The sequence below is a fragment of the Anomaloglossus baeobatrachus genome, chromosome 5 (genome assembly GCF_048569485.1).
Source record: "Anomaloglossus baeobatrachus isolate aAnoBae1 chromosome 5, aAnoBae1.hap1, whole genome shotgun sequence".
Classification (NCBI taxonomy): Eukaryota; Metazoa; Chordata; class Amphibia; order Anura; family Aromobatidae; genus Anomaloglossus; species Anomaloglossus baeobatrachus.
This window is the reverse complement of record NC_134357.1, coordinates 349655247-349678622: the sequence shown is the minus strand read 5'-3', so window position 1 is coordinate 349678622 and position 23376 is coordinate 349655247. Positions and strand designations below refer to the sequence as shown.

Below are 23376 nucleotides of genomic sequence, written 5' to 3'. Positions count from 1 at the left end.
ATTGAAGGCATACTGAACCAGCATGGCTACCACAGCATCATAGAGCGGCATGCTATTCCATCCGGTTTGCGCTTAGTTGGACCATCATTTATTTTTCAACAGGACAATGACCCCAAACACACCTCCAGGCTGTCTAAGGGCTATTTGACTAAGAAGGAGAGTGATGGGGTGCTACGCCAGATGACTTGGTCTCCGCAGTCACCAGACCTGAACCCAATCGAGATGGTTTGGGGTGAGCTGGACCGCAGAGTGAAGGCAAAAGGATCAACAAGTGCTAAGCATCTCTGGGAACTCCTTCAAGACTGTTGGAAAACTATTTCCGGTGACTACCTCTTGAAGCTCATCAAGAGAATGCCAAAAGTGTGCAAAGTAGTAATGAAAGCAAAAGGTGGCTACTTTGAAGAACCTAGAATATAAGACGCATTTCAGTTGTTTCATACTTTATGTATTTCATTCCACATGTTTTCATTTATAGTTTTGATGCCTTCAATGTGAATCTACAATTGTCAGAGTCCTGAAAATAAAGAAAACTCTTTGAATGAGGAGATGTGTCCAAACTATTGGTCTGTACTGTATACAATACAGTGCCTTGCAAAAGTATTCACCCCCTTGGGTTTTTACCTATTTTGTTACATTACAGTCTGTGTTTAAATATTTTTGTTATTCAATTATTCAATTTGTGTGTGATGCATTCACACTAAATAGTCTAGGTTGGGGAAGTGAGATGAAAAAAATAGGCAAAAATTACATTTATGGGATGAAATAAATAGAAGTTGCCTTGTGCATATGTATTCACCCCTTTTGCTATGAAGCACCTAAAAAAGTCTGGTGTAATTAATTACCTTCATAAGTCACATGTGTAGTGAAAGGAAGTCCACTTGTGTGCAATCTAAGTGTCACGTGGTCTGTCAGTCTTTACACACGTTTACTGAAAGACCACAGGAACTGCAATACCATTAAGCAAGAGTTACCATTAACCAAACAACACCATGAAGACCAAGGAGATCTACAAACAAGTCAGAGACAAAGTTGTTGCGTAGTACAAGTCAGGGTTGGGTTCTAAAGAAATATCCCAATCTCTGATAATCCCCCCCGAAGCAACATCAAATCCATCCTCATAAAATGTAAAGAACATGGTACCACAACAAACCTGCCAAAAGAGGTTCAACCACCAAAACTCTCAGCAGGGGCAAGGGGGAATTAATCAGAGAGGCAGCATAGAGACCAAAGGTAACCCTGAAGGATCTGCAAAATTTTCCAAGCAGAGACTGGAGTATCTGTCCATATGACCACAATAAGCCATACACTCCATAGAGGTGGCATTTATGGAACAGTGAGCAGATAACAGCCTTTATTTACAGCAAAAAATTGGAAGGCTCGTTATAATTTTGCCAAAAGACTTGTGGGAGACACCCAAATATATGGAAAAAGGTGCTGTGGTCAGATGAGACTAAAATTGATCTTTATGGCCCCCAAGTTAAACGCTGTTTACCGCCAAATCAACACAGCTCATCACCCCAAGAACACCATCCCCACAGTGAAATATAGTGGAGGCAGCATCATAGTGTAGGAATGTTTTTGCCAGCAGGGACAGAGAAAATGGTCCGAGGTGAGGGGAAGATGGCTGGTGTGAAATACAGGGATATTCTTGAGCAAAACCTGTATCAGTCTGTCAGTGATTTGAGACTGGGGTGAATATTCACAGTGCAGCAAAACAATGACCCAATATATACTACAAAAGCAACACTCAAATGGTTTAAGTGGAAATGTGTAAATGTATTGGAGAGGCCTAGTCAAAGCCTAGACCTTAGTCCAATTGAGAATCTGTGATCAGACTTGAAGATTGCGGTTCACCAAAGGAAACCATCTAACTTGAATAGCTGAAGCAGTTTTGCTTTGAGGAATGGAGAAAATCCCAGTGGCAAGATGTGGAAAGCTCAGAGAGACATATCCCAAGTGACTTACAGCTGTAAGGAGGCACAAAGTTCTGACTTTAGGGGGGTGAATAGTTATGCAAACTGACGTTTTTAGTTATTTTTGTCTTATTTGTTGTCTGGTACTGTCATAATCATGCTCTGCTGGCCCGCCGTCCTGCAAAGCTAGTTTCTAGCATTTGCTCTCCGGGACGGTCTCCTGCAGGGCTGGCTTACCCTTTTTGTCACCTCCGGTTTTTTGGCTTCTCCCTGACCCTGGGGGAGGGGTCCTCCGGTCCTCGATTTGACCCCCCTCCACTTTATTATGGAGCCGACCCTGCTGCAGCGCTGCTATTGATATGTCTGGTTTTGGCAAGTACTCGGCTCTGATGTGCTCGTGTCTTCCATGATCCTGTCTCGCTACCGCTCCCCTCCTCCAGCTCTCCCGACTTCCTCCCTCTGCCTGTGTCTGCATTCCCTGACCTCCTCGTGACCCCCTCCATCTCATCCCCTTATTTTATTCTGCTCTTCCCGGTGTTCTGTCCTTCTCCCTCCGTTTACCTCCCTCTGTGTTACCCACCTTCTCCTCTCATTCCCATCCCGGTTAATTAGCTCATCCCTTCCTACTGACTGACTCCCTTTGTGTAGGCCTCTGTCTCTGTTTTCCCTTTTGTCCTGACGTTACCTTTCAGTGCATTGACTTTGGCCTGTTTGATTACACTCGTCTAGGTTCTGCGCCACCTATGGTTTTCTCCTATTAGTTCCTATCTGGTTGTGCTTGGGCGACACCTGGTGGTTCAGCCCTGAACTGCATCAGGTTAGCATCACAGGTTCACAATAAAAAGAAAAACAAATATTCACAGTCGTAGGCATGTTCTTTACATGAACTGATGCAAACCATCAAAAAAACAACAGTAAAATTCAAGGTTGGGAGGTAGCAAAACAGAACAAATGCCAAAAGGGATGAATACTTTCACAAGGTACTGTATGTATCATGAAATCTCTTAACAAATGAATTGTAAGCAACCCTCTAAATGTTTCTATATATACAATGTGTAATAGCAATAGGAATGTCTGTCTTTTTAAGTAGGCCTTCTATCTTCTTGTGTTACCATATAAAAAGCTATCACGACATAGATCACTATAATGATATTGGTGTCTATATTTGTCCAATATTTTTTCGATTACTATTATTGTCTATTTCCTAACAAAATACTAGTATAGCAATAACAACAGCAATCAGAATAGGAGCAACAGCATAGGCAGACTTGAATCTGGAGTAAAAATATATCTGAATGGGATGGATATGTGTTTAGAAATGATGGATTCGGGATTCTTATGATATAATGAAGTGTAAGGAAGGCAACATAATTTTGCTATGATATTGGTTATTAGTAACTGGTAAAGACTAATGTATACCAAAAAAAGGTTACGTTTATAATTTTGGCATTTTCATAAAAAATAAAAAGTAATTTACTTGCAACCGGCAACAAATTCCTCAAAAACTTGTTTTAGACGAATTTCTGGTTTTGATTTGGGTCTTCTTGTCAACATCTCCACCTCATCAAGTCCATGGTCCTGTAAGAAATGGCTAGAATCTTAACCTGGGCATACATATTAGCTCTATATCGGGTGAAGCTGCCGGTTTTGGTGACATTGGCCAACCTTAATGTGTATGTAGGCCAAGATTAGAATTCTGCAGTTACAGTTCAAAAGGCCAGTGCTTTGTTTCTTGGGATTTTAAGCTTCTACCATAGGTGCCTGGCTGTCGGCTAGGATCCACTTCCTATTGAAAATACAGGTGCACTTGGCAGAATGGAATATACAGGCGAGTATTGGTGGGGATAAGACAACTATCTAATGTGTATGACCAACGTTACAAATTCAGTGACTGAGGATGGACATTAAGAAGGATTCTTTCAAAATTCTTTTCAACTTTTCATCACTCACTATAGAATCATATACATAATGAAAGGCATATTATGGTAGAGTTATTTTGCTTTGGGATGACTATCCCATAATAAATGATCCCTTGATAGATCGTTTGGACGCCAGTCATCTCTGCCACCTCTCATACACAGGAGAGCTCAATCGGATGAGTGCTCCTCTGTTACAGAGGATTGATAGTCCAAAATTGGACACACCAGATCAATATCTCCTTCTAAACGCCCCGTCACACACAGAGATAAATCTTTGGCAGATCTGTGGTTGCAGTGAAATCATGGACATATTGTTCCATTTGTACACAGCCACAAACCTGCCACTGATTGTCCACAATTTCACTGCAACCACAGATCTGCCGCAGATTTATCTCTGTGTGTGACAGGGGCTTAAGATAAATGGTCCCGGAACACATCAGCATGTCAGACAAACATTAGTCTAATAATTATGGGGGGCTCAAGAGTTTCTTTAATTCACCGATTGGGTACTAAAGGAATTGCAGTGTATAAAGAAGGGTTTGATGTTGGGAACTTTTTTTCTTACCAGCCGCTCAGCAATCTTTACTATCCAGTTGCTATTGTACAACCTCCAGCTGTGGTCCTCCCAGTAGCTCCACACATGTAAACAGGGTCTGTCATTGCCCAATTGTATAAAACAGTAAGAACTGTAAACAGATAAGTCAATTATTCAATAATAGGACATACAGTATATGATATATTGCCTAGATTTAGATGCTGTTGCATTAGTACCAATTTAGTACTTATTTCGCAATGTAATGCTATCCATAAATATCACCCTCATGCTTCTTACTATTCCACAAGAATACTGCATTTCCCTAATATTAAATGTTTTCCTATAGGTATGCCAAAAGTTGCATAAACACAACGGTAGAAAGTCGACAAAACCCACCAACTTATGGAAAATTGGTCGACTATCATATGCGGATGAGAGCCTTCCAACTATCCCCAACAAATGTTAGCGGAAACGTAATGGGCATTCGTGTGGAGGGGGTGTTCAGAATATCTGTTGGCTAGCAAATCAAGTATTATAAGCTTATATTACTCGTCTGGTTCTGTACGATTTGGCTTCTTTGGAGAGGTTAAAGACTTGATGCTTTGCTGATTTGTGATTGGCTCTTCCTCAAGTTCATCTTCTGAACCTGTGTCAAGCAGACCTTGGCGCTCTTCAGGGACTCCATTACCTTTCTTTTTGGATGATTTTGTAATTATTTCTGCTGTTTTTCCATAGTTTCCTGTAGATAAGGAGTAGAAAAATGAATTAGATAAAGATAATAAAATATACTGGCAAAAGAATCGGTACTGATAATGGGCATCTGAATATACTATAGCTACCTATTATTATAAACTACAATAAGCTATTTGGTGTAATAGTATTCATTTTAAAGGTCAACCATAGTTTTAAAAGGGTTTTCCAATACTATTGTTCAGATGACCTATCTTCAGGATAGCTAATCAATATCAGATCAGTTAGGGTCTGACCCCTGGCACCCCTTCCCCTCCTATTAGTTGCTCCCAAGTCTGACAGCTGCCGGATGCAAACAATGCATGAATCAAGATACTGCAGATCAGCTCCTATTTTAATAACAGACTTGACATCATTACGATAGGTTATGGATATAATAGTCCTGAAAATTCTTTAAAGACCTTGTCTTCCAGTTCGAAGGCAATTGGTTTAGTTAAGCCTCCTCTAACCCAGCTGACACAGATGCATATTCGTGAGTATGAAAGTTTAATCTAGAATAGATTAAAGAGGAAGTGTTCAATATGCACATGTATATACCGTCATGGCCGAGAGTATTGGCACCCTTGATATTGTATTATTGATAAGTATTTGTCTCAGAAAATTATTCCAGTTACATATGTTTTTTATACACATATCTATTTCCTTTGTGCATATTGGAACAACACACACACAAAAAAAAACCAGGAAAAAAAAAATAAATTGGACATAATTTCACTCAAAACCCCAAAAATGGGCATGACAAAACTTTTGGCACCAAAATTGTGGGTAAGCAACTTTATTTCAAGCATGTTCTGCTCTTTCAAATGTACCTGTGGCAAGTAACAGGTGTGGGCAATATAAAAATCACAACTATGACCAGATAAAAAGGGGTGAAGTTGACTGAATCTTTACATTGTGTGTCTTTGTGTGCCACACTAAGTATGGAGAACAGAAAGAGGAGAAGAGGACTGTCTCAGGACTTGAGAACCAAAATTGTTGAAAAATATCAACAACCTCAAAGTTACAAGTCCATCTCCAGAGATCTTGATGTTCCTTTATCCACGGTGCTCAACATAATCAAGAAGTTTATAACCCATGGCACTGTAGATAATTTCCATTGACATAGACGGCAAAGAAAAATTTAGCAAAAATTGCAACGCAGGACAGTCTAGATAGTGGATAAGTTGCCACAAACAACTTCCAAAGACATTTAAGCTGTCCTGCAGACTCTAGATGCATCAGTGTCAGCTCAATCTGTCAACATTTGAATGAAATTAAATGCTATGACAGGAGACCAGTCTCTGCTGACACAGAAACATAAAAAAGCTAAACTGCAGTTTGCCAAAATGTACAAGCAAAACTCCTGGGAAAGTGTCTTGTGGAGCTTTTTGGTAAAGCACATTATTCTACTGTTTACCGAAAACTGAATGAGACCTACAAAGAAAAGAACACAGCACCCACAGTCAAATATGGTGGAGATGCACAGATGTTTTGAGGTTGTTTTGCTGCCTCTGGCACGGGATGCTTTGACTTTGTGCAAAAAATCAAGAAATCTGAAGATTATCAAAGAATTTTGGGTTGCAATGTAGTGCCCAGTGTCAGAAAGTTGGGTTTCTGTTCTAGGTCATGGGTCTTCCAGCAGGACAATGACCTCAAACACACTTCAAGAAGCACCCAGAAATAAGTGGAAATAAAGTGCTGGAGAGTTCTGAAGTGGCCAGCAATGAGTCTGGATCTAAATTGCATTTAACACCTGTGAAGAGAGCTTAAAATTGCTGTTGGGAGAAGGCACCCTTCATATGAGAGACCTGGAGCAGTTTACAGAAGAAGAGTGATCCAAAATTCCAGTTGAGAGATGTAAGAAGCTTGTTGATGGTTATTGGAAGCGATTGATTGCAATTATTTATTGCAAAGGATGTACAAAAAAGTAATACGTTGAGGGTGCTAACAATTTTGTCTGTCCCATTTTTGGAGTTTTGTGAGAAATTATGTCCAATTTGCCTTTTTTGCTCTGTTTTTTTTGTGTGTGTTGTTCAAATACACACAAAGGAAATAAACATGTATATAACAAAACAAATAATAGCAATCATTTTCTGGAACAATTTCAAAGGTTCAACCCTTTTGGCCATGACTGTATGTGTATGTATGTGTATTAATACACACATGTATTTTAGCTACATGCATTCCTGTGGGAAAGAAGTATTCAGTTCCCCAATGTTTGTGGTAATTTATGGAAACTATTGCCCATTGTTTTTATTAGCTCCCTAATGTTTGCAGTAGTGTAGAAAACTATACAAACACTATTGTTAGTGGTATCTAGTGCCCCTGTAAGGGTACTTTCACACTTGCGTTAATTACCTTCAATCACAATCCGCCCTTTTGGAAAACAGCGGAATCCGTTAACGGATTCCGCTGTTTCCCATAGACTTGTATGGATGACGGATTGTGCCAAAAGTACCTGCGTTGCTTTCGCTGGCCGACGCTGCGTTGCTTCCACCGGGCAGAAGGAACGCAGCATGTAACTTTTTTTGAGCGGCGGAATACCTGTTTTTCACTGCGCATGCTCATTTATTTTTTTTTTAATCACAGAAACTTTATTTTATCTCTCGGTGGCCGAACGCTCAGCTGAGCGCCCGGCAGCCGGCTATTCAGAGCGCTCAGCTGATCGCCCAGCAGCCGGCTTTTGAGAGCGATCAGCTGAGCGCCCGGCAGCCGGCTATTGAGATTGAGATCTATATTTTGTATTAGTGTTGTAGTAAAATACTATACTGTAGACTTTTATGTGTATAATACATTTTCATTATTATTAGTATATGATTTTGTCTCATTTTAGTCAAGGTTCATATAATTACTAAAGAGCAGATAGAGCATAGAGAAGCGTTAAGGCACAGTTCAATAATAAATATTGGATTGCCATAATATGAACAACTAATGTCGACCCTTTAACAGTTGCTCTACAATATCTCTAGAGAATCAACCCCAATTTTAAGGCCACATTCACACTCCATTCCTCTCCCCATTCAGTGGTCCTGTTGGGGCTTCCGCCCAAACCCTCTGCAAAATAGGTTGACGTATAACCCGACAGGGCCACTGACTATAATGGTCGTGCACCATTTTCGGGAGTATATGCCTATTGGAGGCGGACACCCAGACATAGTAGACTGCATCTGGGTGTCCGCATCCAATAGGTGTATACGCTTGAAAATGGGAACGACAGAGCACACGGTGAATTCGTCGGCACCATTATTATCAGTGACCCTTTAGGCTAATACATCCAAATCCCATTTTGCGGGGGTTTTGGACAGAAGCCCAATTGGCACCACTGAACGTGAGGAAGAATGCAATGTGAAACAGGCCTAAGGCAGTTGAAATACTGAAGATGATATAGTAGCTCTTGAAAAGTCTGTACAGTTACAAAGTTTATAAACTTCTATGAATTTCTTTAAATTGATGGAAATAAAATGTTGGTGTAATTGCAGCAGTCTATAGACTTACCTATGGAAATTTCAAATTTCACAGGTTTGTTCCCAATATTTGGGTCAATCATTGTCACTTCAAATAGTACTCCAAATAGAAGGAATTCCTCCTTTACACCCACTGCATTCTACAGAACAATGGACACGAAAATTAGAGGCCAGATCATTATGTTTGATGAGTTAATGATAAGACCCTTATCTCAGAAATAGCATTAGGAATAATTAAGCTGTTCTATAATGATGAAGCTTGAAAAATCTGAAGTTTGAACGTCCTATATACATACCTCTGGCATGGGAAGGATATCATCCACTTCTACTGTGACTACATTAGGCTGCTCATTGTTCTCTTCCTCTTCTTCTCCTTCAGCATTCTCAGCAGCTGCACTTTCTTTCTCTTTTTCTTTTGCCTTTTTGCTTTTCTTTTTCATTTTCAGCTTACTGAATGCATCTTTAAGAGCTTGAAGTGGCTTCTTTTCCTGGATATTGTTGTTAGTAAAAATCTCCAGAGTGACAGCCACAAGAATACGACCTCGGTAGAATATTCCTTCGCCAAGTCCTTCATTCAAATCCTTGTGTACATCTCTCAAAGTGTAATTTTGTGGCGAGCCATAGAGGTTGACCCATGATGGACCAAATGTGGGGTTAAAGCCAGCTAAAAATTAAAATTGTAGACTTAACACATATATTTGTGAAGCTGATATGTAATAATTACTAATATTATTTAATATAATGTCATTTTGTTTTGTTTTCTTTAAGTTTCAAACATTATGGTAATTTAAAGGGGTTTTCCAAAATTAAGAAATTCATGAAGTATCCTTAGTATTTAATAATTGACGGTTTGGCCCAAGAACCTGCAGTTCTTCAACTTAAGTGGCTTAAAGGGATTCTGTCATCAGGTTTTTGACACCTACTCTGAGAGCTGCATAATATAGAGACAGAGACCCTGATTTCAGTGATGTGTCACTTACTGAGGTGCTTTCTGTAGTTTTGATAAAATCACTTTATTAGCAAGAGATTGTCACTAGAGGACTAGTAAACTTGCTGCCAGATATTCCTCCATATTCATAATCTCTGTATAACTCCACCCCCTACTCTGATTGGCAGATTTTTGCCAATGAACAGAGTACACAGAAAATTGCTAACTATTGTGTCGGCGAAGTTATACAGAGCTCAACACTGAGAAAAAAAACAAAACGAAGGTGACGCCGAAACGTGCACGTCGGGGTTGGCGTCACATCTTTCCACAGGTCCTCTCTGCCCAAATAATTTTCCTCATTTTATGTTCAGGAGGTTATTAGGGATGATGAAATACCTCAAATATTCGGCTTCGCGAATATTTTCCGAATAGGTCGCCCCTATTCAACTATTCACAAATATTCGATGCGCATTGTAAGTCTATGGGAAACCCGAATAACAACTATTCGGAACTATTTGGGCTTCCCATAGGCTTACATTGCGCATTGAAAATTCGCATAGCTGCGAGTTATTCGTCGAATATTTGCGAATCCGAATATTTGAGGTATTCGATCATTCCTAGAGGTTATCTATTTACCTTTTTCTGTTTACTACCTTGCTTTCTGATCCACCGCAGCAGAATATGCTATTGCCATAACTATCTCGTCTCCCTCTATACTATGTCTTGTGCCATAGCTATATAATCTTCTTTTATACCATACCTTGTGCAGTTCTATAGCACATTAACATTATCAGTATTCTCCATTTACAATACAGTGGTATGTTTTGAGGCCACAGTTGATTTATTATTTTTCTTCAGTATAAACATTTTCGTTTGCACATGTTTCTGTCATATTGCTGCTTTGGATAGTACATAGTAACACTTTAGCTGCTTATATCTACACTTATAGCATATATTCTATTTCATTATTTTTACATCCTACGTGCTTACTTAATAGTGCTGGTTTCTCTGTCCTGCCATTACACAGTTGTATTGACATTTACTATTTGCATATAATATACTTTATTCTGCATGCATAAGATCAGCCTCTCATTTCATCTACATTTGATTGTCTTGTTCGTTCCTATCTACTACTTTTCTTCCTCCTGCATATATTTGTACCTTACATTTTTGCAGAATACCTGTGCTTGATTTCGATATTTTTACACTACATGTGATGCCCTCTTTCTTTAGTTCAACTGCCGGTTGGCAGTCATTATTTTTAATCAATAAAATTGTTATTTTTGACCTACTCTGTTTTCCTTCAATTTTTTGTTCTAAAATTTTGGTGCCTTTCAGAGCTCAACACTGGTAGATCTGCAGAAGATAACAGTGATTTTATCAAAGGCGCAGCAAGCACAAGCAGCCCAGTAAGTGATACATCGGTGGAATCAGGGTCTCTGACCCTACATCATGCTGCTCTCTGATGGGGTAGCAAAAAATCTGACAGATTCCCTTTAAATGTTTTAGTGATCACAAAGTACAAAAGAATTAGACTTTTATGATCAAAAACTGGTTTTGTCTGTACTTAACAATATTGAAAAAAATATATCTATACGTAATTGTTGTATTGTCATTCCAACCATACAAGTTATAAAGATTTATGTTTAAAGGGAACCTGCCAGCTAATATATGCAGCCCAAACCGTGGGCAGCAATTATCAGGCATTGGCTGTATGATAACAAATTTCAGTCTGAAACATTGTGGCATTTCAGCGAAAATCATTCTTTTATTATCTAATAGGAACCGAACCATGCTATAGACTAACCGTGCAGGCGGATCCCCTGTGGCTTCTCCCCGCCTGCTGACAATCACAACAGGTATCTGTCTACGTGCGCGTATAGGCAGAGAGCTGTCAGTCACTGTAAGGAGGCAGGAAGTAGCCGCTGTTAATTGTCAGCGGGCTGGGAGAAACCGCCGGGGACCCGCCTGTACGAAGCCAATGGCTGATACATGCTGCCCATGGTTAGGCAGCATGTATCAGCTGACAGGTTCCCCTTAAATCTATAATTGTCATTACTGTGCCACATTCAGAAATAGAGTACAAAATTATGGGTCAGTGAGCACTTCTTGAAATTGGTCACTTTGCTCACTAGTAAGTACATTATTTTTTTCTACTATTTTACAATACTTTCTAAACTGGCGCATTATGTCCTGCCAAAAGTATATTACCGTAATCCTGTGTCCATATACAATACTCGCTCTTGGCAATAACTAAGCTACAAATTTGCATGGAATCTTTGTATAACTTTTATAAAAATGAAATTTCATAGATTTTCTCATTCTCACCATTTTTGCTTGGGTCTGATATTTGCTGAAGGTCAATATAATGAGTGGCCAGAGCAACATCTCCAATATGAGCATCGTCTAGCACCTGAATCTTTATTTTTCGGACAAGAGGTGGGAAAAGCTCAATAAAACTGATTTGCTCATTCCATTCTGGTACATTGGTGTCACTTTCTACAGAAGTCTCTCCCTAAAATGTAAAAAAAAAATTATAAAAAAAAATTACATAAGAAACATTTTGATACAGGTAGAATATATCTTTGTACCATGTTAGCCAGTAGAGATAAAAAAAATTGTTTAAAAGAACTGAAGTCCTCAGTGGTTGATACATTTTAATGGCTAAGTCAAAAGATGGTAATAATAGCAAGCTTTCGAGACTACTCAGGTCTCTTCATCAGACATGGTACCATGTCTGATGAAGAGACCTGAGTAGTCTCGAAAGCTTGCTATTATTACCATCTTGTCAGTTAGCCATTAAAAGGTATCAACGACTGAGGACTTCAGTTCTTTTAAACAATTTTTTTTAAGAAACATTTGAATTGAATGTATTTTTTCAGATGCTGACATTATATGGTCCAATAGCGGCACACAATCCCAAAATGTATTTTTCAGAGTTCTGTATGACGACTGCTATATATCAAGATAAATCACCATAAATGTAGTGTTATATACCTGCTGTCCAGAAAAGATCACTTGGACATAGGGATCAATGAACACTTTTTTCTCTCCCATAATTTTGGAGAAGCTCCCCATAATGCCATCATTCATACTGGGCAGTCCTTCCGCCTTGTAGATTTTAACACTTAATCTTGACCAAGGCCTTTCTGCTGGAATCCTTTTGGGAAGCAGCAAATTCCTAGTGGAAAAAATGCAAGTTTATACTAATCAAAGAACCGTATGATGTTTGCACAAGTTTCACAAGTATGTACATCTTTGTGTTAGGCACTGTGAAGGAGCTGTAGAAGGGAATACCACTGAATGAAGAGAAGACCATTGTCTGTTCCTTCTTCTATCCCATTGCAGTAATAGGAGTGGATTCTCGTCAATAACATGTACCAGAGGTCCCCAACCTTACTGACCTGGAGAACCACACTTAGATCTGAAAGAGGGTCAGTAGCCACATTCAGCTCTAACAGAGGGTCGCGAGCCACATTCAGCTCCTGTCCGTAGTCATGTCAGTAGTGACACCCAGGGCCCCATTACTGGTACAATGATAGCCAAAGCTTTTCCACAGAAGTCACACCAAGGCAGTATACCAAGATCCAGGGGTTCTTACCATTCCCCCCTTTCCGATCTGCTTTTCTATGTGGGGCTACTCACAAAAGTCCCCATCTGGAGAACTGCTCATCATAGCGGTTTGGTAGACCTCGTGCTAATGCACCAAAGTGGAAGATCGTTGTGAGCCACTCATCATGAGACTGTGAGCCACATGTGATTCTCTGAGCTACATGTTGGTTACCCCTAACATATACTAAGGATAAGCTTTCAATGCAAAATCCCAGAAATAGAGTACCACTATCTCTTCCCTCTGCTGACCTATTGAAGTTATAGGGGTGGTTCTCCATTCATCAAACATTGAAAGCTTATATTAAAAGAAATCTGTCAATAGGATCAACCCTCCTAAGCCATCTATATGCACATGTATGTCATAGAAAGCTGAATAAAGTGATGCCTTGGTATCTACAGGCTGATGTCTTAATTCAGATAAATCCACATTGAAAAAAATGTAAATGAGCTGTTTAGAGCTATATACACAACTCCCAGAGAATCTGCCTGCAGAGCTTATTTTAAATGAAAGGAGCATTACTAGTGTGAGACATGTATATAAAGAGAGCAGACTGTCAGTCATTACATGTCTTACACTGCTAATGTCCCCTTTTATTTAAAATAAGCTTGGGAGACAGACTCTCATGAAGATCTGTGTCTGGCCCATAGATCTTAACTTCTCATTTATATATTAAAAAAAAAAAGTGGACTTCTCTGGAATAAGGCATCAGATAGGAGAGAGAGGTCACCATTGACCATAAGAGCTTACAGTCTACAGGAGGGAGAGTTACTCAGTGATTCTGGAGATCAACATGGACTCTGCCATACAAACTTTGCTCTACTATAATGGCCCAGGTACTGACCATCCCTTAACAAGGTAATATAATCCACTAGATGTCATAGCTGCAAGACATGATGGGGAAGTCCACACAGCAACACAGGATGACATTAGCCGACTCTCATATTCCAGCAGTGGAGGAAATGGTGACGGCCAGTATTGTGTACAGCAAATCGAATTTCCAAATATTCAACTTTGGGTGAAACCATGAATTTTAGGAATTTGGACTCAAACTAGATGCTCCCCTGATTGATGTGCTCAGCTCTACACTGTGTGCAGAATTATTAGGCAAATGAGTATTTTGATGACATGATACTTTTTATACATGTTGTCCTACTCCAAGCTGTATAGGCTTGAGAGCCAACTACCAATTAAGTAAATCAGGTGATGTACATCTCTATAATGAGGAGGGGTGTGGTGTAATGACATCAACATCCTATATAAGGTGTGCTTAATTTAGGCAACTTCCTTTCCTTTGGCAAAATGGGTCAGAAAAGAGATTTGACGGGCTCTGAAAAGTCCAAAATTGTGAGATATCTTGCAGAGGGATGCAGCAGTTTTGAAATTGCCAAACTTTTGAAGAGTGATCACCGAACAATCAAGCGTTTCTTAGCAAATAGCCAACAGGGTTGCAAGAAGAATGTTGGGCAAAAAAGGCGCAAAATAACTGCACATGAATTGAGGAAAATCAAGCGTGAAGCTGCCAAGATGCCATTTGCCACCAATTTGGCCATATTTCAGAGCTGCAACGTTACTGGAATATCAAAAAGCACAAAGTGTGCCATACTCAGGGACATGGCCAAGGTAAGGGAGGCTGAAAAACCACCCCCTTTGAACAAGAAACATCAGATAAAACGTCAAGACTGGGCCAAGAAATATCTTAAGACTTATTTTTCAAAGGTTTTATGGACTGATGAAATGAGAGTGACTCTTGATGGGCCAGATGAATAGGCCAGAGGCTGGATCAGTAAAGGGCAGAGAGCTCCACTCCGACTCAGACGCCAGCAAGGTGGAGGTCGGGTACCGGTATGGGCTGGTATCATCAAAGAAGAACTTGTGGGACCTTTTTGGGTTGAGGATGGAGTGAAGCTCAACTCCCAGACCTACTGCCAGTTTCTGGAAGACAACTTCTTCCAGCAGTGGTTGGGAAGAAGTCGCTATTATTCAAGAAAAACATGATTTTCATGCAGGACAATGCTCCATCACATGCATTCAACTACTCCATAGCGTGGCTGGCTAGTAAAGGTCTAAAAGATGAAAAAATAATGACATGGCCCCCTTGTTCACCTGATCTGAACCCCATAGAGAACCTGTAGTCCCTCATAAATGTGAGATCTACAGGGAGGGAAAACAGTACACCTCTCGGAACAGTGTCTGGGAGGCTGTGGTGGCTGCTGCACGCAATGTTGATCGTAAACAGATCAAGCAACTGACAGAATCTATGGATGGTAGGCTGTTGAGTGTCATCATAAAGAAAGGTGGCTCTACTGGTCACTAATTTTTTGGGGTTTTGTTTTTGCATGTCAGAAATGTTTATTTCTAAACTTTGTACACTTATATTGGTTTACCTGGTGAAAATAAACAAGTGAGATGGGAATATATTTAATTTTTATTAAGTTGCATAATAATTCTGGACAGTAATAGTTACCTGCACAAATAGATATCCTCGTAAGATAGCCAAATCTAATAAAAAAACACTCCAACTTCCAAAAATATTAAGCTTTGATATTTATGAGTCTTTTGGGTTGATTGAGAACATAGTTGTTGATCAATAACAAAAAGAAAATCCTCTAAAATACAGCTTGCCTAATAATTCTGCACACGGTGTATTCATAATTAAAATATTAACATATTTCACAGTGTACAGTTAACCATGTACTCTCCATAAAACTATTGGATATGTCACAGGTATGTAAAAAGATATTTTAGTGTCACTATTAAGCTAAATTAGTCAAGCAATTTTGATCCAAGATAGTTTATAATGGTTAAGGAGGTACCTTTAAATGATACTTACTTTTCCACATCATCATTCTGGCTGCTAGAAGATGGAGGAGCCATCATGGGGTCTCCCCTTGTAACTACAGACAAGTTGCATTTTACAAAGCCTTTTATGCCTGCCCGGGTGTCTTTTGGATCGGTAATAACTGCCCATTTCTGCAGAAATCTATGATCTGGGAGAACAAAAACCATGGAGAAATTTGAGTTGGACTGTTAAAAAGAAAGCTTTTGAGGATCTCAAGAAGCAATTGCTACAATTTAGATCAGATGTTCTTATAGGAGACCTGTGAATTTATGCTGAGATATGAGTGCTTGAAATTACAAGACTAGAGAAGAAGTAATCTGTGACTGCCTCTGCCAGAGAAGATGGAGGATTGCAGATACCAATCACTAATGTTATATACAAGAGAAATAGCAAACATCAAATTGGGCATCCCAATACATCCTGACACTGAAGACATATGAGTAGTCTAATTCCCCCTCCGAGCTCTTTCCATGTCTTGGGCCAATTCTTCACTTGCTGGATTGCTAAGTGTACAGTTCCTTGGAAGAGCTGCACAGTTGGTCAACACCCAGTATTAATTGAATAGGATAAGCCAGCAATATTTTAGTCTATCTAAGAGCCCCATAGCTGTATGGCTTGCCTCTAGCCCAGATCATTTGAAGATAAACATAAGGAAACACTTTTCACTTGGTAACAACCGAGTATTTTACACTTCTGCTGTCTGACGTCATTTTACCAACATACAAGGTGCGGATGGTTCTCGTTTTATACTCTAGGGAATATGAGGTGACTATTATAGGTGAAAATTATTTTATTACGAGGTGTACTGTATTTTAACCTTGGGGTCTCACCAACCAGAAGGTATGATTACAAGGCAGAATAGTATTTTGCAGTATTGCTTGGACCATGTACCCGACAATAAGGATTGGTCTGGTCGCTCCCTAACTTTCCATTACATGCTACTATCTGCATGCATTGTCCTTTTTATTTTGTGCTTATTGCTTTTGATATGGTGATGTAGAATATCAGTTATGTATGTCTTCCTTTTTAATTTGTGTGTATATATATATATATATATATATATATATATATACATATATATGTATATATATACAGTATATATATTGTGAACGTTGCTTACCGCAACCCGGGGGTTTTACTCGCTTGCAGCGATGCAGGGTAGCTTAGGCATAAACAGGCAACACAGTCTCTCTCAAAAATGCAGCAGTTTATTAGTAACCAACATAAACTGCCCTTCCAAAACACAATGAAGCCTCTCCTGGCTTAAAGGAAAATATAACATCCACATACCGTGGGCTTCCAGTCCAATTAAGTGTCCATAGTGGATTCTCCACACTCTGGCTCCAGCCACCGAACACAAGTCACTGTGGTTGCTTCCTGCAGCCTCCAGCCCTCTCCAGCTAGGCTGCAGTATTTTTCCCCAGTCATCACCGGGACTGATTTCCAGGAGTCTCTCTTCAGTCTTCACACAGACTGAGATCTCCAGCACACATCTTCCATGTGCAGCACTCTCAGGCTTCCCCCCTGTTTCTAAAACTAACAGTCTCTTAAAACCCAACCGGATACACCCACAGGTGGAGGTATGTGATTCTCCAGCTCTGTCCATCACACTGGTCACAGTTTAAAGGGAACCTAACCCTTAATTACAACCCAAGTTCTGTGGAACTACAAGTCCCACCGTCACACCTTCAGTTCAATATCACAGGGGGATCCTTCTCCACTGCGACCATCCACAACATTGGTGGTCGCTACCTCACAATGTATATATATATATATATATATATATATATATATATATATTATGAACTACAATGTTTTGTGATCACTCATTAAACATCTATACTGTTTCATAGTTTTATCATTCACCATTGCAATAAGCGAAGATCATTTCGTAATTGATGCTCCCATTGGCTCACTAATTAGGTAGCGGCTATGTAAATGAGTTGTATCATCTTGTTAGATGGGCAATATTGCAAATTGCTTGCGAAAATAATCAACTTTTCATTTACTTTGACTAATTAAAAATCCTTCCCGTTCTCAAGCATGGAGGGATTTTTGAATTCTATATTGCACAGCTTGCTGCCTCGGCTACTGCTCACCAGTGCTGTACATCAGAGGTTGACGGTTTGCTGGGAAGGAGTAGGCGCCTACAAACGCTTTTCTTTACAGCTGACAAGCACGGCTCTGAAGCTCCCCATATCTCTAAATCTGGCGGGTTTCAGTGCCCCTCTGCTTTTCCGATGCTGCAGAGACAAAACTACCTCTGCTAGCAGCAAAGCAAAGCGCACACTTGGGCCACTGACATAATCTTGCTTCTGGTCCAAACGTTCAATCACAAGGCGGGAGGCAGATGAGAGGTGCGCTCCTGAAGAACAAACATGAGAAAACCTCTAAGATTTTAATGTTTCCAAAGGTTTGTGACTATGGTGAAGAATGAACTGCCATTCCCTTATTGCTGGTAAAATAAGGAGAAAGATCCCTGCTTGATTACTGCAGTTCTGGATTTTATTTGTGCTGGTTGTTGTGGTCTTACAGTTCCAAGGCATTGACTTTTGCGTATGCTGATATTGTGGAGATGATCATCTGTATGTGGACTTGCCATTATGGTATGAGCACTCTTGCTCAGTGCCCTTCTTCCAGGAAATTGCAAATACTTTATATGAACAAAAATAAAAATATTGGGGCAACTACACATTAAACCTACAGGAGCGGTTATGGCATCCCATTCTAAATTTAAGACATTAATATGGATTGGTAGCCTATTTTTCAGGGCAGACTATTGACATAATTTTGGAACATGTCCATGGAATTTTTTAACCATTTATCCAGAAGAGTATTTATGAGGTCAGACATTGATTTTGGATTAAAGGGTCTGGCTCACAATCTCCATTCAAATTCATCCCAAATTTGTTGAATGAAGAAGAAGTCAGAGCTCTGTGAAGCCAGTCAAGATCTTACACACCAATCTCATCCAACCATGCTCTTGTGGACCTTGCTTTTTGTACTGGGGCACAGTCTTGCAGAAATAGAAAAAGGCCTTATTTGAATTGTTTCAACAAATTTAGAAGTATGCAATTGTTCAAAATGCTTTCATGTGCTCTCAGGATTATTCCCATCTCTACGATGCTGTGTAGTAGGTGTAATAATAATATGACAAATACCTACAATTAGAAATGTAGTCTAATTTTCCTGATTAGCCATGTCTCTTACCTCATGTGCAGGGCATTTCAGCATAGGTATCCATGGTTACAACCACTCAGAGGGACAGTTAGTTGCTTGTGGTCGTAACCATGGATACCTAAGCTGCAATGCCCTACACATGAGGTAAGAGACAAAGATTCTCAGAAGAACTATACTACATTTCTAATTGGAGGTATTTGCTATTATTATTAGGCTATGTGCCCACGCTGCGGAAAATGCGCGGAATTTGCCGCAAATTTTTCTTGGAAATTCCACGGCTTTTCAAAAATCTGCAGCACAGCTACTCCCCAGCCATTTCTATGGCATTTGGGAACTGCTGTGCCCACGCTGTGGATTTTTCCGCAGCAGAAATAATGTGGATTTCCCTGGGGAAAAATCAGCAGCATGTCAATTATTCCTGCGGATTTCTACGCAGGGTCCCATATACTTACCTGCCTCACTGGAGTCACTTTCTCCGTCCGGTGTACAAGAAGGAAGAGGTGGGCGGGCCTGCACGAGCTCCGGTCATGTGACAGCCGGAGCTAGTTCAGGCCCGCCCACCTTCTCCTGCAGACGATGACAGAGTGACATGGCCGCCGGAAAGCGAGGTGCTGCATGATGGAGGTAAGTATGAACACCTGATCACTGCAGCAGTTGTTCTGCATTGAGGATGCAGTGCCGATGCCATGGTGTTGTATCCTCAATGCAGAATACCCGCACTATATTCGCAGGACATTCCACGGCATGGAAACAGACGAAAGTTGTGGTGCGGTTTCCTGGGAGCTCCTGCGGAATGTCCTGTGGATATATCCGCAGGACACTGTCCCCGTGGGCACATAGTCTTACACCTACTACATATTGGGATAGGATCTTGGAGATCAGAATAGCCCTTTAAGTATTAGGATTTCCTTACTCTGACCCCTGAAAATAAATCAATCATTCGGCTACTGGCATTGTGCTTGGTGATGTAAGGCTTGCATACAGTTGCATGCCATGGAAACTTATTCCATGAAGTTCCTGGTACACAGTTCTTACGCTGATGTGAATGCCAGAGGAAAATTGGGCTGTGCTGTCCTTGAATTAGTAGATCACTAGTAACCTTTTATGCACTTTGCACATGCGCACTCATTGACCCTTCTTTGTAATTTTATGTGGCTGAGTTTCTGAAGTTCTTAAATGCTTCTACTTCTCAATACCACTCACAGTTGATCGTGGAATATTAAGGAGGGAATCAATGTATTTAACTGACGAGTTATAATGATGGTCTTCTATTACACAACCAAGTTCAAATTCTGTGAACTCTTTAGAACGAGCCATTCTTTGATAAATGAGGCAGACAGTATGGCGAGGAGCTGTGCAATGAGACTGAATGAAACATTTGAATTCTATCATTGAGAGGGGTGTCCCAATAATTTTGTCCATTCGGTGCAGCTCCTGTTAAATGCTATTTTTGTTATACTTATTTGATTGGTTATTATTGATTTAAAAAAATAAATTAATTGCGAACATTACAAAATTTTTACATTTTGCATTCAGTAATCCTCAAATACAGCAATACTTTGATATAGAGATTCTAGCCAAAGGTTACATTATATAAGTTAAATTTCAGTTTAGTTTAACATTGGGTTTGAACAATCTACAGAATTCAGACTATATTGAGACTAGAAATAATATTAGTAATTGTATGAAGTGCATTCATTTCTGTACCTTGTTGGTTATAAACAGTTCCTGCATCAATTTTAAATGTTCCAAGACGTGTGCCCAGAAAGGGAATTTTCTTAGCATGAACAACCTTCAATGAAAAACACATTATTATATACTTACTCCAAACAAATTTGCATTACCCATACCTTGAATTATGATTTTGCCACAATAAGTGTAGAAATAAGAAATTGTATTTTTTCTGAAATGTAGTACTGTTTTTTTAGACTAGGTGACACAGCTGACAATAAGATGTACCCAAAATTAGACAACACAAAATAAGAAAAAAATAAGAATATTAAAACTACCCTGGTGATACAAGGATGTGGAGTGGTAATGTGGGGGGAATGTTGGTTGGCTTCAGTTCTGCTCTTACTTGGTGTTCTAGGGTAGAAGAGGGGGGTAGTGAATTATTCTAAAGTGGTAGAAATATATTAGGAGGGTTGTACCAAAAAGTAAAGAACATTACTTAGTACCTACTGTCCCCAACAGTGACATAACAATTTCCCAATACAATTTACTTCAGTTGTCTTGGGCCAAAGTTCATAAAGAGCACAAGAACATTATTTGTGGACTCAATATGTACTTGGTGTCGTACTTGGTGTCTTACATGTGTAATGTCTTTCATTTATGCCACTTACACTCCTTAGACACAATTTAGCCAGCTGTACACTTTAGCAGAAGTTATTCTAATATCCCCACTATAGATGATGCCTATTGTAGCTTTTATATGAAGCACTCCTGTGCTACACTGATTTTCTGTGCTGGTCATGACCACACATAAATGTGGGCAAACAAGGCTGGCATCACATGTATGGTGCACAGACAGAGGGATATGTGGAAATGCAGGAGATCAGTCTTTAAAGGGAACCTGTCAGCAGAAATTTCGACTTAAACCTAACAGATTCCCCCTCTGCAGCTCCTGGGCTGCATTCTAGCAAGGTCCCTGTTAGTATTGTGGCCCCTTTCTGACCCAATAAAAGAGTTTATATCGAGGTACCTTTTTGGCTTCTGATTCTCTAAATGTGTCACGGGGGCGGGCTGCCTGATGGCCGTTATTCTGCCCCCTGTTCCTGTATGCCGCCCCCATCGCCGATTTCTATACTTCTGGACGCCGCCCACTGCTCCAGCCATCCCCGCGCATGCCCAGTGCTCATCTCTCGTGGATGAGCACTGTGCCCAGTGTCACCGGTGGTGACGTGCGCGCAGGGTTTAGATTATGGGCGGTGCTGTGATGTTAATTACCAAGCAACCGCCCATAATCGCGGGACCGCGCATTCCCCCTCGGCCTGCTTTCTGCGCAAGCGCGCTGCAGCTGAACTCACGTCACCTCCTTCCCATCTTGCCCTGAGGCAGGAAATAGATGGGAGGAGCGCGGAGCAGTGACTACACCGATCAGGAGGAGTTCAGCTGCAGCGCGCTTGCGCAGAAAGAAGCAGGCCGAGGGGGAATGCGCGGTCCCGCGATTATGGGCGGTTGCTTGGTAATTAACATCACAGCACCGCCCATAATCTAAACCCTGCGCGCACGTCACCACCGGTGACACTGGGCACAGTGCTCATCCACGAGAGATGAGCACTGGGCATGCGCGGGGATGGCTGGAGCAGTGGGCGGCGTCCAGAAGTATAGAAATCGGCGATGGGGGCGGCATACAGGAACAGGGGGCAGAATAACGGCCATCAGGCAGCCCGCCCCCGTGACACATTTAGAGAATCAGAAGCCAAAAAGGTACCTCGATATAAACTGTTTTTTTGGGTCAGAAAGGGGCCACAATACTAACAGGGACCTTGCTAGAATGCAGCCCAGGAGCTGCAGAGGGGGAATCTGTTAGGTTTAAGTCGAAATTTCTGCTGACAGGTTCCCTTTAACTGGAAGACTGAGGCTCTTCTGCATCAACTTGTTATCTACATGTGACAGTTTTATTTTACTTCAGCTTGTGCGCCAAAGATCCTTTCTACAGTTAGTTCCAGATATATTTGGACACTGACACAATTTTGTTTTTTTAACTGTTTGCTGAAATATATTCAAGTTCTAGTTATATAATGGACATAAAGTCCTGACTTTTAGATTTCATTTGAGGGTATCAACATTAAAATTTGATGAAGGGTTTAGGAGTAGAGATGAGCGAACCGGTCCCGGTTCGGCTCGAGGTCGGTTTGCCGAACGGAGGTCCCGTTCGAGTTCGGCTCATCGAACGTTCGACGAACCAAACTCGAACTGCATAGGAAACAATAGCAGGCAATCACAAACACATAAAAACACCTAGAAAACACCCTCAAAGGTGTCCAAAAGGTGACAAACAACTCACAACACAACACAAACACATAGGAAAGTGACAAGGACATATACTCATGCGAAAACAAAACAGCTGGACAAGGAAAAAGAGGAGGACACACAGATATATGAGTATATGCAAGGAAACATCGATTCCATTATTGTGCAACTTGAGCCCTGCTCATTTTAGGCTTCCAATCTTGATAAATTGCCTGAGCTTGCCACGTACGCCTTGGGGATCTTGTCGTGTCCTGCAGCCAGCGTTCTCTCGGAACCTGTCT

At 40.5% G+C, this 23376-nt stretch overlaps 1 protein-coding gene across 1 annotated transcript in view; it reads right to left on the bottom strand.

The window, feature by feature from the left end:
* The window catches only part of LOC142311455 (fer-1-like protein 4), a 239263-nt gene that overhangs the window by 136268 nt on the left and 79619 nt on the right, over positions 1-23376 (bottom strand). The window contains exons 11-19 of the mRNA XM_075349905.1: positions 20828-20912; positions 15932-16088; positions 12486-12669; positions 11817-12003; positions 8857-9224; positions 8592-8700; positions 4917-5106; positions 4398-4518; positions 3391-3491 (exon numbers count right to left, since the gene is read on the bottom strand). Of these exons, the coding sequence (XP_075206020.1) occupies positions 3391-3491; positions 4398-4518; positions 4917-5106; positions 8592-8700; positions 8857-9224; positions 11817-12003; positions 12486-12669; positions 15932-16088; positions 20828-20912 (1502 nt within the window). The remainder of the gene's footprint in view (positions 1-3390; positions 3492-4397; positions 4519-4916; positions 5107-8591; positions 8701-8856; positions 9225-11816; positions 12004-12485; positions 12670-15931; positions 16089-20827; positions 20913-23376) is intronic.